This window comes from Perna viridis, chromosome 6 (genome assembly GCF_037379345.1).
Source record: "Perna viridis isolate PV_CMFRI_1.1 ecotype Kerala chromosome 6, ASM3737934v1, whole genome shotgun sequence".
Taxonomy (NCBI): domain Eukaryota; kingdom Metazoa; phylum Mollusca; class Bivalvia; order Mytilida; family Mytilidae; genus Perna; species Perna viridis.
The window spans coordinates 34362754-34381399 of record NC_142450.1 but is presented as its reverse complement, the minus strand read 5'-3'; the positions used below and the strand labels follow the sequence as shown (position 1 = coordinate 34381399).

The 18646-nt window shown below is 31.2% G+C and overlaps 1 protein-coding gene and 1 long non-coding RNA gene across 3 annotated transcripts; one reads left to right on the top strand and one right to left on the bottom strand.

The window, feature by feature from the left end:
• Positions 1 to 6969: 6969 nt before the first annotated feature.
• Positions 6970 to 8899, top strand: LOC148614671 (uncharacterized). The gene is made up of 3 exons (XR_015923754.1): positions 6970 to 7086; positions 7806 to 7916; positions 8742 to 8899. It is a non-coding gene; the product is annotated as an uncharacterized LOC148614671 (long non-coding RNA).
• Positions 8900 to 9034: 135 nt separating this feature from the next.
• LOC148614670 (aldo-keto reductase family 1 member A1-like) lies at positions 9035 to 17911 on the bottom strand. 2 transcript variants are annotated; one of them, XM_088588935.1, is made up of 7 exons: positions 17785 to 17911; positions 16751 to 16867; positions 14796 to 14912; positions 13449 to 13567; positions 11787 to 11862; positions 11216 to 11301; positions 9035 to 9439 (listed from the first exon to the last, which is right to left on the bottom strand). In XM_088588935.1, exons 2-6 carry the CDS (start codon positions 16805 to 16807, stop codon positions 11227 to 11229), a joined length of 444 nt encoding a protein of 147 aa, XP_088445061.1. In that variant the 5' UTR covers positions 16808 to 16867; positions 17785 to 17911; the 3' UTR covers positions 9035 to 9439; positions 11216 to 11226. The 2 variants fall into 2 exon arrangements, with proteins under 2 accessions (XP_088445061.1, XP_088445062.1); XM_088588936.1 differs by having other exon boundaries at positions 9035 to 9459; positions 11218 to 11301.
• Positions 17912 to 18646: the final 735 nt, after the last annotated feature.

The following is an 18646-nucleotide window of genomic DNA, read 5'->3' as shown; positions in this document are numbered from 1 at the left end:
GTTTCGGTTGAAATTTTTGTTTGATATCGAAAACCCTGATATAGTAAGTTCTCGGTTGTATAAAGATTTATTATGTTAACAATCCGAAATATTATTACAAATACAAGAAAATTGAAACAATTTTGAAATGTAAACACTATCTGACGGTGACAAGGGGACATGATCATCAGAAAACAAATAGTAACAATAAGGTATTGAAAAGCTTCACTTTTATCATTCATTTTAGTATTAAGTTCACCAAGTTCTGCAGATGTATCTTTAGTATAAATATTGATGTCGTCATTGTAATGAGCTAAAATTTTGTCAAAATATTCTGAAAGTGTTTTTAAACTTTTCCACCAAACGTTGTATGGAAGCAATTTATTTATACTGGCCCTAAGTTGAGATTCGTAAGAATACTGTAAAAGGTCCGCAATAAGTGGTACACTATTAGTCCTCATGGTGATTCATATTAAATTGACGATAAACGGTATCACCACAACGAAAGGAAAACATGAATTCGAGTGCTGTAAGCTGTAAGCATATCAGAAGAAGTACAATGAATGTACTTTTTCGTCACTAAAATGATCTAAAAGAAATCTGACAAAAATATTCATATCTTGTTGGATCAAAAGACCATTTGATAAGATATGCGAATGCTTGCTTTCTGAGATTATGTGGGTACAATAAACAAACTTATCAGGTGGTATTGGAAGCGTTACTAACAGTTCTGAATTGAAAACAACAACAGAAAAGACAATACAAAGAGTATTAATTATAGCTATTTCATACAAAATATTTTCACAATTTCTGCCTCATCGATTCTGTATCAAAGTTTCTGCCAATCTTCAAAAATTTAGAACACTTGTTAATATGTTACAAATACTGATACTTCCTATTTCAAATGCAGCTCTATGCATGTTAACTTCTGAATGGTATTTGATGTCTATATCCAATGTGCAACTATAGCAATGTTGAAGATGATATTTAAGAGGTTCCGAAGAAAAAGCCCGAAATATTGTTTTTAAACTGAAATGTCTGTGGCAAAGTAAGGTAAGTGATAAAAATGAAATATATATATATATATAATCTACGTGAATGTACTTTATTTTCATTTCATTACTGGTCATTGAACTCAATACACCGCAATAATATTTCAATTAGTGGACACAATGGTCGGTGTTTAAATCATGTGATACGTACTGGAAAACTTGAACTACATTCTGGACAATTCGATTATAATGAGCATCGAACTTGTAAAATCAACGAAAGTTCTAGCATCACTTGACTAGAAAGATATTCTAATTGCAAACAGTGAACTTTCGAGGCAGCTTTATGTCAGTTATTTTCGCTGTAAGTCCTGTGTCGAAAATTCAAACTGGCGGGAAAATGATGGACTCTACTTCCCTAGTGATACAATGTGACACCAGATAACCGTATAACGTAAATATGTAACATCATGTAATATTTTGTATCAAGAATTGTCGTGGACAAATACACTTTTCTTTTTAAAAGAAAACAATTGAATCCAAGAAAGAAGACACAAAACAAAGTGAAGCAAAAAAAAAAAAAAAAATAAAAAAAAAAAATAAATAAAAAAAATCTATTCAAGAAATGCATCCTAATTGATAATGTATAATTAGTGCGCTGGTGAAAACTGCTTCATTGATCATTTTACAGTGACTTTCCTACATGACACGCTTTTGTTATCAATCTGTTGAACAATACAAAGGATTAAAAAAGCTATTGGGACATTTAAACTGACCAGTTGCTGTTGAAAGAGTTGATGACTGCACACCTATTGGCTGTCTGACACATGTCCAGATACTTTTTATGGATGAGTGGCTACCTATGCATCAACTCTTTCAGTTTAAATGTTCTAATTTGTCAATCCTTTATACTGTTCAGCAGATTGGTAACAAAAGAGTATCATGGTTGTAGGAAAGCCACTGAAAAACGTAACAAACTTGTGTTTTTATGTTTGTTTTTGATTGTTGTTGATGTTGTCTTTTATTTTTGATTTTGTTTATGATTTGATAAAACCTTAATTCAATATCATGAATGACCCGTTTCTACTACTATGCTACTTATTTTTTTTCAGTTATAGAGAAACCATATACAACTTTCATTATCTTAATTTGTCCGATTGCATTCTTAATTGTATGATGCTTCGTTAAAGTTACAAACAGAATAAAAGAGATGCCCTACGAAATTGTAGGTACGAGGCGTTGTGTAAGGGTTTGTATTGTTTTCCGATGATAAATGCCAAATGCAAGTTTTGATTTATTTTAATATTCAATTATGCGTTTTTTAGATGAGGTTATATTTGGATCTGTTTAAATGATTAGATTTAATTTGATTAAAATAAACTGATTTTTGGCCATAATTGTATATATCTTTCCATTCTAGGGAAGAGAACTAAGATGACAAAGAGATAAAGCCGCCTACTTCTGGAATGCTGTACATGATGCTCCACCAAGATATGAGGAAGTTATTCACAGAAATAGGACAAACTATATAAGATTACCACGATATCACCAATACATGTATGTTTTTGAATGAATACATTGTGGCATTATACGTGCTTGTTTTCACTGTATTTTTACTTTGGTTAATTCGATTTTGTCTGGTTTTTCATAAAGTTTTTTTTTGTAAAGTTCATAATAACATGAAAGATTTTGGTCCCTGCAATAAATTATAACCGTATAAAAAAGTATCGTTACAAAAGACTTGAAGCTTTGTCTTTACTTTTAGGGAATGTCTGTTGCACTGATCTTGAAGTATCAACTTCATGTTATTCATTATATCAGTGGTTATTTGCAATAGTTTTGCGATGCTTCCTTCACACATTAAAACCAAATGTTGCTAAGGACCAAATTTTGCAGGAAATGAATCTACAAGTTTTATTTTTACAAACTAGAATTAAAATGATATTTAAATGAAAATTCGAGTCCTCCAATTATTCACAATTCAAATGCCACTACAATATGTATAAAATATGTACTGTTAGCTATTAAAGATGCATATATGATATTTCCATAAACACTATGAATGAAACTTGAGAAAAAATAGCCAGTGAGGGATTGCTTTTCTTTTAAAAGGAAGTTCAGTCCTGCTTTTTCCTTTGTGTGTTCCAAAGATTTGTGAATTATTCCAAATGATACTGAGCAACATCTTAAAAACGCTTCCACAAAATTGAGAGTGGGCTCAAGTGGCGTTTGGTTTAAAATCGATATAAAACCATTTTGTTTCAGTTAAATCTCTGAAGAGAGTTATTTCCCCTGTTGAAACAATTACTTTTAGGACACACGCGTGATATTTTTCAACAAATTTGATCATGTAGCAGAAGATATTTATAGTATTATTCAGTACTTTTAGCACATTTTGAATATTTATTGCATTTTCTATGTCAAAGATAAGATTCAGTTGTAACTTTAAAATCAACAGATTGATAGGTCTGACTACAATGGCGAGATTATTTCACTGGAAACATTGTCATATTATGTGACTGACAAGCTGTTATCAGAAATTAGATTTGTTCCTAGTTCAGTCACACAGATATTTTTTGTATTCAGCATAAGCTTGCAATTTTGAGCATTATCGATTGCGACTGTTACGAAATAAGAGATGTTCGATGCGATTTGAGTTGGTAGCTCACAAAGAAAGCCTTCTTTATCAAAATGACTTTTTATGACGGGTACATAGTCTGAATGGGGTGGTCATTTCAATTGGGTGTTGTAAGTTGAAAAAAATATAAAAAACTTCAAGTGCGTTATAGGGATTTGAAAGAGAGTGATACCGATTTTAGTACAAAACTAGCTAAGGTACTAAGAGAATAATCAATGGAACCAAGGTTATAGCGGTAATCAAAAGAATGCAATCCAGGGACAAATACCAGACATGGAAATCAGGCATACACAACAAGGAACACAAAAAAACTAAAATCATATACACAAAGCAACAAAAGCAAATAAGGGACTCGGACTCCACTATAAAAAATGGGAGCATGGAAGAGGTGCACCGGTAAGGTAAGCGTCCTCTGCTTTTCTAGAAACACCCGCCGAGTTGCTCATAAAAATTCAAGTTCGGGGTAGACGAAAGAGGAAAGGAAAACTATGACACGTTGAACAAATTAGTTTTCATGGCGCAGATGGATACACCATAGCGATCCACGAGTTCATAATGACGACCATAAAACTTCTGTAGTGATGACATCAATCTTGAAGCAACATAACCCTGTTCCAGAAGCCTATTTGTTAGAATTCTAGCGCGATACAAAAAGTTTGGTAGCATCGGCATGCTCTGGCATAACGTATTAATTGTGATATGAACACTCCATACGCAGGTGCAGAAGGGATGTTGCCACAGATGAAAGGAAAGTTGACAATTCGGAATGAAAAGTCATCACGTTTGTCGTAAAGATTAGTCAATAGTTCTCCTTCACCATCGATTTCTAAGTGTAGGTCAAGATATGAGGCTGACTTCATAGTGCCTGTAGTATCCTTTATCTCAAGTTCTTTGGGGTAGATGCGATGTATCAAATTCCCGAAATTAGGATTGTTTAAAGATAATACATCATCAATATGGCGGAAACTGAGATTAAAGGATCTAGTTAAACGATATTCTTTCTTTTGGATCAGATCAGATATAAAAGTCAGCCTGATAAGAGTGAAGGAATAGGTCAGCAAGTAGAGGAGAACAATTTGTTCCCATTGGAATACCGACCGTTTGTTGAAAAACGCGTCCACCACGCTTGACAAATATGTTGTCGATTAAAAATTCCAGAATTTGCATTTTGTAAACATCTTCCTCTGTATATTTGGAAATTGATTTGGAATTATTGCTCATAAATTACGAAGAATCTCTACCTAGAACTATATATTTGTATCTAGGCGTACCATCTTTTTTTGGAAAAACAACGATGTATAATGTTTTTAAGTCGAGATTCTAACTGAGTATGGGGAATAGAAGTATAAAGTGTTGAAAAAGCATAGGTTTTAATGCTATTATATTCAGATGATAGTCTTGAACTGATTGTCTCCAAAAGATCTCTCGAATTATTCAAGATCCACATTGTATTTATACCCCTACGGGAGTAACAAGTGTAGTGGTAGGACTGCAGACCCTCTTTAACAAGTGTGAGTATAGAAGTTAAAAGTTTTGAAAGAGGTTTGGTGGTAAAAAGTCAAATCCGGGGTAGACGAAAGAGGAAAGGAAAACTATGACACGTTGAACAAATCGGTTTACATGGCGCAGATGGATACACCATAACGACCCACGAGTTCATGATGACGGCCATAAAACGTCTGTAGTGATGACTTAAATCTTGTAGCAACATAACCCTATTCCAAAGGCTTAATTGTTAGATGAAAGATCTGAATAGCTCAAAAAGTAAAAGGTGCTCCTGCATTCTATCAATAAGTCTGTCTTCATTACAATAGGAGACCTGTGTGATCTTTTAGATACGTTCTTGCAAGTTTGAATAGTCGACAATAATGATCATTCTGACATCATACTGACATTATTTACAACATAACAGCATGAGTTGCATTTTATTTGTTTACAAGTTAAATGTTCTTGCATTGAAGACAACAGACCACAAAATGATAAAAGATTACTTATCCTAAAAGACCTTTTCAGTGATACAGATTCGTGGACAGTGCAACGACAAATATGATCAATTAATGTAGGTCAATCTGCAAGAGGTAAAAATTTGATTAGTTGTCCTAGTGACGATATACATGTATTGACAATATATGACCCATTTATGAATCTGCAATGATTTTTAGTTGAGTGTTTGTTTATCCAAACAAAAATAATTGCTGTCAGAAAAGCACAAAAAAAATGATAGTTTTCTGGGCCCCTTTGCACTAAAAAATATGAAAGTCAATGGCAATTCAATATTTAAAAAAAGCAAATTAAGATCTTGTACATTTATTTTATACACTTTTTTCTGTCTGCAATTATCTTGAAGATTGCTCCTGGTGTAAGGGTTGTAAAATAAATTCATGTGCATGTACATATAAATTATGTATGCTGTGGTATCCTTAATATAAAGACTTAAACCAGGAGGAATAAATTTAACAGATAAATTTCATTTATTTTATTATTTCATCAAATGATTTCAAAAATTGACATATTGATAATTACATATAAAGAAATATTTGTATGTGAAATGGGGTAACACTATTTTTCAATTGACTTAAAAAACTGAGCTCATTTTGTGATTTTCGAAAGCAAAATTTTAGAGAAATTTCGCTTAGATTTGTACAGCCTTTTCCTATACCAAGGACCACAAAAAAACAGAGACAATCTTCATACACATTGTTGGGAAAATAATAAAAGCAATTATGCGTAAAAACTGCAGAGAAGGAAACCAGACGTCACACGAAATACTTAAGTACTAGCAATATGAAATCCCACAAAAAAACCCGGAAAGGGATACCCATGCATGTAGTACTAGCAATATAAACTCCTACAAAAAACCCGAGAGGGGATACCCATGCATGTAGTACTAGCAATATGAACTCCTACAAAACAAACCGGGAGGGGATACTCATGCATGTAGTATTATAAAAAAAAACTTTACATTAAATGAACAACATAAGCAATGATATTAAATACAGGCACTAAATGTTGCATTACGATTGAAATAGTAACAACACTTGCACGACATTTTCTGTAATATATCCCCCTTATCCTACGAACTATAATTCTCGTGTAGTATTTGCATGGTGAAACAAACTATCAAACTAAACCAGAACTGCTTTCTTGAATATAATAAGCTTAGGGTTACTTTCAAATGAACCCCTGAAGATATGGATTTGAGATTTGTTTGTCCCTTGAAACTACTTTTTACACCTCATTTATCATCTCTTAACAGCACACTGAAGTTTTACAAAAATGAACGGCTAAATATACAAACTTCTCTTTGAATTGTTCCAGTTTTTGCAAACCTCCTACATTTGTTGTTATCTAAGCTTAATATGTGTGCCTTATCAGAACTTAATAAACAGAGTTTCACTTAACATTTACTATAGATAACTTGACACAGATTTTGAATCAAGACAATGAACTGTATCATATTTCTTCTAGTATTGAATATTGGTAAGTTTAATTATTTGAGTAAATAACGGTCATGTGGAAAAATATCCTATCATTTAATTGTATATATTATTTCATAAACACTCTGCTATATAATTGACTTATGTAAATTTATAGCAAATAACAATGTCCATTTGGATGTAATTTCTTACTTCTGTCTATGTTACTTCAGATATTGGTGACTTGTACAAAAAATGGCATGTCAATCTCAACCTTGACAAAAAGGCTTCACTTCATAAAACTGAACATTAATGTTGCGTCATATTAAAGTGTAGTTAAGGGAACCAAGATTCTAACAGAAATCAAAAGAATGTCATTCAAGGACAAAGATTTCGTCCATTTCCCGTATTTGGAGTCTCCGTGGCGAACATTCCTTTTATTTTTAAATATATATATTCCCAAATTAAAGCAATTATCTTATTTAAAGCCATTTTTTTTTCATAGTAAAAAGACGGTTGCTCATAATTGCGGTAGTAAACATTTTCATAGTTACGTATAGTCCATATTCTAATCGATGTCGTACCTATATTAATATAATCAGTACATACGTCTATAAACTGGAGTAAAGCTAATTACAAGATAGAAAATGAATAAATGCTAAATAATACGCCTATCAATATGTAGTTCACATGTTTCAAAGAATAACCTCTCATCAGCAGCATAAGAACCAATTGTACAATAAGTGTTTTTTTTTATAAAAAAAAATTGGTTTCTAATTACAGGTTTGGCGGTAAGTAAACAGTGCACTACCAACCATGACTGCCATCAACATTGTCATGACAGTTACCATGGCCACTGTGATACAACAACGTCACAATGTGCATGTCCTATCCGTATGTCATTTCATGTTTTCTGTAATCAGAGTTATTAGGCCAATTTCCAAACGAGATTTCAGTAATTGCTTATTTTCACCATATGTTAAAACTATTTCGTGATTATTCAGAGACTTCACTTTATTGGTCAATTAAGAATAATTGTACCATGACGTTTCTAGTTGAAATGGTGATCCGTTTGAAACTTAGAATTTATCCATGTTCCATTGTAATTAAAATGTGGCAACTTCCTTATTTGGCGTATTTTTTAATTTCATACTCAGTTATTTGAAGTCTTTATACATGTCTATTTTTTTAAAAAGTTGTTTTTGTTTTGTTTTGTTTAATTTAACGATGTTTGTTTACATTAATTTTTGATCATCTGCTGAAGCCAAGATGTATCTTTTTAGAAATAATTATATCAAATCTCGAACTGCTGTTTTGTTTTGTTTTTTGTTTTTTTGTTTTTATTTAAGTTGAATAAAAATGAACAGAACATATTTGGATATACTACGCATTGTAAATTGTATACAACAATTTTGAAAAACAAGATAGAAAAATCAATTGTAAAAGATATGCTTACAGTTTTATATTTATTTGATTAAGGCTGGAATTAAGACTTCAATCAATAACATGAATTTGTTTTGGAATTATTTTGTACCATTTGTTATGATTAAAGGAGATTTTTCAACAGCAAAACATATTCAAAATTCCTAATCATAATGTCTAAAAATTGTGTTTTACAAATATATAGTTAATAAATGCAATTTCGCATTATGATATTAATATGAAGTACTCTAATAAAATCTAACATGCTGTATATTTTTAAATTTGATACCGTTTTAGATACCTGTCAAGAGAAAAGTGATTGCCCTACTGGTCACATGACTGGTTGTCCTGATGGCCATGCCGAATGCGTTAATATGGTTTGCCAATGTGCTATTAAGGGATGAAGTTTTGTTTTACCTGAGACATGCATGAATAAATAAAATCCGTTATATAAACTATCATTTTAATTAAAACGCCGCTCTAAAGATTATGGTGTTGAGAAATTCACAATAATTTTATTCTTAGGAACCTATTTTCAGGTGTTTGATTTCTGTTCACTTTTTTAACCCTTCCATCATTATTTTATGAAAAATGAGCAGGGTGGAAATCACATCGTCAAACAAATAAGTTGATACAATGTCGAACGAGGTTTCATGTAACTAGTTTTCGAAAAGTCTTTTGTAATTAAATTTTTGATCTCATCAGAGTTTTTGTATTGGTTTATGGATGTCTGCCATATTTTGTATTTACTTTGTTCATCAAACTATATTGTCTTTATAAAGTAGTCAGACCATATTCAATGTAAAATGTAATGGTGGTTATCAGTAGAATAATTCATAAAGAAAATAAAAATTAATGTAGATTAAATGTATTTAACATTGAATCTTTTTTTATCTCCTCAAAACAAACATAATGTATCTTCTTCCTCACTGCACCGAGAGTGATTCAACTAACAATTGCCGGATGACAGGCGAGTCTAGACCTCGGTGAAAGGATCTTGTGGTGGTTTTTCAACCTGCAATTATAATAAAATTTGTATATATAAAACAGAGGGATACATTACATTACTGGAAAAAGGTAAATACGACAGCAAAGACTGTTAAACTCATATAACAGATGAATGTTTTAATGTATTATATCAAGGTTTGTAGTGTTAAGTAAAATATTGTGTCATTGTCATCACAAGGAGAATCGAAATGTTTTAGCAATATGCATTTTGCATTTCGTTTTTAGTTTTTCTTTTTTCTTTTTTGTTTTTGTTTCGTTATTTTTTGTTTATGTTTTCGTTTTTGTCTTTTGTTTGTTTTTTAAACGATTTACTAAACTTAGAACACATCGAAATTAACCCAAAACCAAACAACTATAACATTTCTTACAAAACGTGACCTTTTAATTGCCATCTTCTATGCACAAATACATTTCCTAGATATGTTAGTAATATTGTTTTAATAATCTAAAAGTGATTCAAATAATCTTTAACAAAATAAAGACACAGAATACTATTTATATGATAAGTGTTAAAATGTTAAGCAAATTGGAATTTATAATTAGGACTAACTAAAGAAATGATATGGCTAGATTACATTTTTTGAAAGTTTCATTTGAATTTATGAAATGGTTAAGAATGAGTAGTAAATGAATATGTGATGGCAATAGTTCATTCAAAAAATCAACAACATTTCCTTTTTGATATGCCATGAAAGTTTCATTTAAATTATCGAAGATGGTTTGGAGGACTTGGTAATAAAAAGTGGGAATCCCTTTATCAATCTGAGTCATTGGCTAAGATTGTGGTATGCGAAACCTCAATTTATATCAGAAAGAAAATATATGTAGCGGATTTATAATGAAACAAGCTTATACTATTCATTCCCTGAAATATCACGAGAATAGTTATGGTGTATTTGTCAAAGAGACAACAATCCCACCGAAATGAAAATGTCAGCCCACGCCACTCATTGATGCACAACATAGAAATCATCATACCACAGGTCAGGCTGTAACTTACCCCAAAACAAATCCATTATACACAGATACAGCGGGAGTGTCATTAAAATCAATTATGTTGTTTAGCAGAGGATACAAACATGTGACGAATTACTGAATGAAAACATAGACAGAAGGTACTTAATATCCTGAGTATATAATAACAGATAAGGGAAAAAATCATACCATGTGTAACTGTTTAAGAGTGACCTGCCATTAAAATTACTTGGGCAATTAACTATAATGTAGTATGGCAAAATATAAGCAATTTATGAAATGTTCTGCAAATAAGCATCACTGTCAAACGATCAAGTGAAATGCACTCAGTGATCATAATATCACTTTCTATTTAAGGTACTTAAGAAAATAAAGTCTTTAGAGGTAAAAATGCGTTGGCTTCTATCGATGTTAGATAGGTCGTCCATTTCAATAAATGACAAGGAAAAATTGAAAATCTGAATCATAAATGAAATATAGTGAAATATGAATTTTGCATATGGTCATTGCGAGTAATGATTGCCTTTCTGTAGGTCGAAACCGTTCATTCAAACACATTTAATGCATTGTTTGAAAAATGTCTCCGCCTCCTGTACTTTGAGAGCAGGGCAACGTTGGAAGCATTTCTTGTGTCCATTTTCGATTTCGTGAAAATTAAATGTTTAATGTGTTTTAACATTCTGCTCGTCGGAGGACCCTTAGCAAAAAGGATAAATATTTTTTGTTTAGCTATATTTATTCAAAATAAAAACCCTACAACATATTCTTGCGTTTTCTTATTTGACCCTACCTTTAGATTCTATTTCAATCTGGTTTCATTTGAACTTTTACAAACTATTCCAATTCCACGTTGTACATTGTAACGCAAAACAATCTGAAATGAAAGGAAACCTTTGACACCATTACTTACCAGAACTTAAATACAAACGACTTTTTTGAGAGAGTAATCAAGGGAACCAAGGTTATAGCGATAATCTAAAGAATGTAATCCAGGGACAAAGACCAGACATGGAAACCAGACATACACAACAAAGAACATAAAGTAACTAAAATCATACATACAAAGTAACAAAAGCAAATGAGCAACTCGGAAATAGACCAATTCAATGTTCAAGACTTTAATTGTAAAACCTTTCATTAAGAAATATTTTTGGTATCTAACCTGTATGAATAAAGGGTGGTAATTGTATTGGAGGAACATTTTATTTGTCATTTATGAACATCCCTATATACGTGAGATCAATTTCATTTATTTTTTTCGTATCCACTTGTACAACAGTTTGATGGTTTTCTGATTTACGCTGAGACCAGTTTATTTAAGTAAGTGACTATAAGCATTTCTATTATAATTTGAATAACCTGCGATGGTATTTTCGAATGAGAAGATGCCATACGTTGTACAACAGGATCGGCAAGGATGTCTACATTATTGATTCTGAAATAAAACACACTAATTTTTATATATTATATTTACCTTTATGTAATATACTTGAGTAAGAAAACAGCATCAGAATTTGAAAAAAAAAATATTCCAGACAACCTACATCGACCAAACTTGAAATGTACGATGAGAGATATATAATGTTACACATTTAGTAAAGCTTTAGGACAATTTTTGTCTATCTTCCTTTTACATTGAATCAAATTACACATACCTAAATAGTACAAGCCTTCATTTTACCTGCAAGGATTATGTAAACAACAGCGGGTTTGGATAATATTGCAACTATTAACAATTACGTAACATAATTATTTTTTGATAATCTTTTAAGTACTTTTATCTACAACCCCTTTTCACTGCAAAACATCAGCTCAACTTTTCCATATTCATCTCAAAATCAATAAAGTAATGATTGCAGGATGGTTTCTTTTACGGTCAACTTTTTTTTTTTTGTCTTTGTTCTTTGTTCTTTGTTTTTTTGTTTTTTTTTTTTTTGTTTTTGTTTTTGTTTTTTATTGTTTTGATATTTTTATTTTCGTGCAAGCGCACAAAATAATTCTGTATTTTTTCAGCAGTAATTAGGGATAATTTTTGATCTACATTGATACGCAATTGGAGATATATTGAATCTGATCTTTTTTGTCAATTTCTAAGGAAAAATGTTCTGACTAAAAAATAGGACATCTTTTTTTCTTTTAAATTCAATCTCTCTTTGTTAATGCTTAATAAGGTAAAATCTTTTTGCAGACCACTCGGTAATTGTAATTGTCCTAAATGTGTAATGAGTTTGAATAAAAAAGTAACCTTTTTGTATTCCTATTGTTTTTCTCATATTACATTTACTTCCTTTTAAAAATTACAAGAATAACGTATTTTGTATAGACAAGTAAATGCAATAAGTTGAATTCTCAAGTGTCAGCCTAATTGGAATCAGGCATTGGCTGAAAATATAAGGAAATATAAAAAGTTCGAAGGTTTAATTCGACTATTTGCACCATCAAAATTAAGGAAAATGGGATTTTCCATATACATTGTAATTTTGGTAAATTGAGTTTTGATTTCGTGGAAATTCACTCAAATGAATATTTTAAGGGCAGATAAATCTGTCAAAATTCTCATTTTTCTAACAGCTGATCCCGGTGGATACACACCATATTTATTCTAGTTATGTTAAAAAAAACTCTGAGCAAATCTAATGATGCAGAGATCGAATCATGGTTTTTTAATAAAAAAAAGCACCCTTGAGTGAAAAATATTGCCAGATCGATGGGGTTTTCAAATGCATTGTTTTTGATTTTTTTTTCATTGTGCCTGATTATTACATAAACTTATGCCTAACAAGCTTACATCTTCATAAAGAAGTACACAATTTATTTTTTTAATTATATGAAGTTAAAATGTCTTTAATTTCCATTATAAGCTTTCATATGATTTATTATTTAAACGTCAATATTGGTCATTTCATATTTAAATGCACGTATAATAGACGACATATCAATGATTGTTGCATTAATCTTGTACCAATGAAATTTTTTACAAGTAGTGTGTGAAGAAAATAATAATCTCCATATGAAAATGACCTTTTGTCAATGCTTTGAATGCCAGGTGATCCTAGTGTAGCAAAATATGTAACAAATATACCACTCTTTTTACAGTAGCTGACTAACTTTGGTATTCGTAGATAAATATGACATTCAACCTGCGAGAAAAAAACGGAAGATAGAGTACTTATGTCTGGTATGTACAGCGTGGATTCTTTTTTTTTGTTTGTTAATTTTTCCTAAAGCAAAACAACCTAAAATACTGGATAACACAGAACCAACATCACAGACTGCATATTTATCAATAATTTTAGCGTGCATGTATGGATGATTTTAGTAAGCTTAAACTGTATCACGTAACAGATTTAAGTATTTATAAAAACTCCCTTGCTTGTCAGCAATCAAAATGTCATATTTCCTTGGCAATTTTGTGACTGTAAAGAAATATCGGCAAATAGAAAACTTAGAATGTAATTTTATATCATAAGGACTTTGGTTGTTAACATTTTTTTAACCTTGATCCGGACACTAGTCACAGAATGGTTCTGTTAACAAAAAGGTTGAAATAACAAGCAATGCAATCGATTTCATAATTGAGTTCCTGATTATCATGAGAGACATATATGTGTATAAAAAAAAGTAACAAGTACTCTCAATCATATACTATTTGTAGGATCTGGAAGATAAAAGGTAAGGAAACAGACTCTTAAATAAGAATATTTCATAAAGACAACAATCCTAATAAGTATTCTATCAACCACCCCACAATATCGCGCAATTCCGAATATAATCCTTTGAAATAAAATTACAATTGTTTACAAAATTACGTTACTATTATTTCCGAGATGCCCTTCTCACGATAAACTGTATGAAAATGATAAAAGTGTACACTTCTTGTAGATTCTGCTTTTATATATTGGGTTAAAAATAGCAGTTAAACTATATCTTACATTATCATATTTTGACAATATTTAACACATACAATAGAAAAGCTTGTTAACAACAAAAACTTTAATTCATATGGATGTATTTCATAAACCGATTAATGTCACCAGGATAATAAATGTAGTTGATTGTGTGTCGACGTTCACATGCCAATGATATAAACACAATCAAACTAGTTTACCTGATTAGTCAGTTAATTCTTATAAATACTACCCAGGTAAACTAAAAAGTCACGTGTTCAAAATCCAAACATGCAGGTGTTGCCGAGTAAATGAGAAAATGTACAAATTGCAACATATATTTTTCATATGTTTCTATTGGGTTCATGGGTTTTAATGGGCGAAGGTAGATATATTTCCACACCGGATCTAAACATATGCTGCTATATGTTTTGGAACATATAAAACATATATTGCAATTTTTCTGTGTATGTGTACGAACCTGTAACACAGCGGGAGGTACTGCATAGTTTGCCATGATGTTGTATATTTGCTGTTGGTTAAAATTTGACAACCCAATGGATCGAGTCAACCGCTTCTCTTTCAAAACTTCCAATTCCTGTAAATCATTAGGGTATTTGCTTTTTTGTTAAATTTATTTTGAATATTTTACATGAATGATCTGAAGTTACTTTAAACTGTTGTTTCGACTCTTGCTCAAAATTGGTCCTCATTGCTATATGACAAATCTAGAAAATGTACAATGTACCATTACAAAAGCATGGGTTTGAAGGAAAACAAAAACGAAATCCACACTTATAGAGACACATGAAATACACTAGAAGTTTAAATTAAGCTGGGCCTACTCTTTTGACAAACATTGATATAATGTGTGGTAACGGTTAGACAAGTCTAAATAGTAACTTTAGACATTACAAAAATTAACAGTGGTATCGAACCTCAATATTCCTGGTTGGTAGCGTGACTATTAAAAACAACACAATATTTGGTTGAGTGTTACACTATTGTACAAAGAACAACAAACTCAGAAACAAAATAACAAATAATTATTTATTCATCAGAGATATTTATAGATATATAAAATAAGTGTAAAATCCCAACCAGAGTGCTAAGAATTACTGGGTCCTACATTTTATAACGGGAATGGGTAATGTAAAAATCACAGCAAAATCATTGTAATAATGTCGAAGTATATCACTAGTTCAGGGGACAACGATAAATGCTAAATTATAGGGCGATGACATAAGTGAAAAATCATTCCTAGGATATCAAGAATATGATTGGGCTATTTAAGAGGGTAATGTAAATGGAGTAAAGAAAACATCATTTCACAAACAGTTTAATGTTAGAAAGTATGACGCATACATATGTTTATTCGAAGTTTGAAATTACTTTAACTAAAATATACCATGTTGACAATAAAACTTTCATTTCCTAAATAATTTTATGTCACTTTAGTGAATAAACTGTGATTGCGCTGAATAGGCTTTGATATTTGAGATATTTTTTAAACGCTTGACTTAAAGCGACTCTCTCTTTGTTTGCGCCATTCATAAGTTCACACTGGTATTAGTTTATATGGTTGAGTTATCTCTTTCATAGGCAAGTTTGTTTTTATATTTCATTTACTTAGAGTTAAATAAATTGTTGTATCCAGTAGTCGTAATATCCTGTGACAAAATGCAGACTTCGGTCACTGGGATTATGGTTTTGGGAATGTTTAGCATGAATATTTTTTTTAAATATTCAAACGTCTATCCTTAATACATAAGACTGCGAAAAGAGTAATACAGACATAAGTAAAATTACTTGCCTTCCAGAGGGTGATATGGGTTACTAAACTCATGAATAAAAGGTGAACAGTCTTTTGGTAAATAGCGTGTTTATTATGCACTGTTAGTAGTTCTTTCTGCAAAATAAGCATTAATTAAGGCCGTTATATATAAGGGTCTGAAAAATTCCCAACGATGTTAGAACTGTCAAATTTGCGGAGCACATTTTTGGTCCTTCCCTCCACGGGACTCGAACTCGTACCGCTGTGACATCTATGGCAACACCGCCTGCACTAAGTCAAACGCCCTAGACCACCACTCGGCCAGCTAGGCTATTCGCATATTAATGTTAAAATCTTTGACCGCGAAAACTTAATCCTTTTTTTTTTTGTTTATATTATAACTTTTCATTTCTCATTCTATTTGTTCTGTCTTTTAAGTCGCTTAATGAAATTCACTTAATGATGGTAAATTATGCATGCATCACCATAAGGTCAATTTGTTAACTTTAATCACTAGTTTTTACTAAAGGGACATTTTTGTCTAACTGCGAAAAAAAAATATTATGATGTGTACACATTTGTCATGGTATCTTTTTAAAGTGGAGTTTGCTGTCTTTATATAAATAACAGTTAAGCTATTAAAAATGTGTAATTTCACCTACCTTTAATTTGAAAGGAAAATGAATTAAACAGGCATCAATATATTCCAGATTCAGCATTGAAAGAATATTTTTAAGTCCCTTCTCTAAATCGCCCGGCTCATCATAGAACGGTGTGAGCTTGATAAAAAGATAACTAAAATTGATTAATTTAGATGGTTGTTGATCAAATTATTTATATTTACAGTTGTTTTGGATAGCACTGAAATGGTACTTTTAGTTTTTTTTGGGGGGCATAATGAGTATAAGATATGAAATGTGCAAAAATGATGTCACTATATAAAATCTCAAGGCATGAAAGACGTTAAAATAGTGTTATGTAATTTTTTTTTTTTGCATGTATCAATAAAAATGAAACATAGTCATGTTTTATTATCCGTTATAGATTTTTGTTTAGGGAACAACCTTTTTGTGAAAACACTTTTACATGTTTTAGAAATTGCAATATAAACTATTAAAATAGAATACTACATTATTATTTGTCTTATCTCATAGACACGTTATCAACAATGAAATGTATGCATTTTAATTAAGTTTATGTATTTGTAAGAATCAGGCAAAATTAGAAAAAAATCAGAAAAGTCCATGTCAAAACCCCACCGATCTGAAAATATGAATTCACTCAAGGATGCTTTCTTCATTTGAAAAGACCATCATTTGATCTCTTCATCACTGATCCGCTCAGAAATTTTTAAATAGAATATTAGAAAAATTAGGTTTTTGACAGAGCTATCTGACCTTGAAATGTTCATTTTCAGCGCATTTCAATGAAATTGTAACTCAATGGTCCAGTATGATATGGAAAATCTTGTCTGTTTTCCTTGATTCTGATGGTGCAAATAGTCAAGTTACACTATTAGTACGTGGGCTGAGATAACCCCCGTGCACCCCACCTCATCAACCAAATTATGATTTCCAGGTACCCTTATACCTTCCATTTACGAATCGTTTTTTTGCCAAAAAATAAAATGAAGCAAATTTGCATGTTTTTTCGGCCATTTTTAATACCTCGTTCAGGCAAAAAAACCATTTTTTACATTATTTTATTCTTCGAACTTCTCCTTTGTACAAAACGAATAAACTGTTATATATATGTAATATCATGTAAAATTCTGAAAGCAAATTTTGTCAACGACCTTGACTCTATTGAATGTGGTATAAATGCAAACCACGTATGGAAAATAGAAATGACTTAGATTTAACGCAGAGGTGCAATTAGGAGTTGAATATCTCTATTTGCGGGAATCAGGATAAACAGTTATTTTAAAATCGTACCCTTTACGAATAAGTGTTTTAAGGGAAATGAAAAATCCCTCGAATGTTTTTATTCAGTTTTGAATACTGAACACATGAATTAGAGACGAACTACATAAACAATGCAGTGAATAAAAAAGATAACACATAATACTAAAGAAAAGGAAAAAACAAGACGACACATGAAAATACTAAAGCACTAGCGAAATGAACTAAAAATGAGTTTGAGTTTAAAGCAAAATAATGATGTTACTTGTTATAATTTGTTTACCATAATACATATCTTTGTCGCAAAATGAGTCAGTTATTTGTAAATAAGTAGCACAATATATTGCACCCCAATCGATCGCGAATAGATTAACAAATTTAAACCTGACTACGTCATCTATATTACGGGAGGCCCAACACAGGGAACACATTATAGAATTTGTATTGGGAATAACATTCCCCGTTCATAAAATATTTTTTTGTTGCAATATCAACACAATAATAATGTCTTGACTTCACATAAAAGGAATAAAAGGATTCGGCACGAAACAGGGTTACTGCTCGGCAGAGCCTCGTAGTTATATTTCTCTCTGAACGAACTAATACGATAGCACGTTTCCAAATAATAGGTAGAATGAATAATTTGGTCGCATTTAA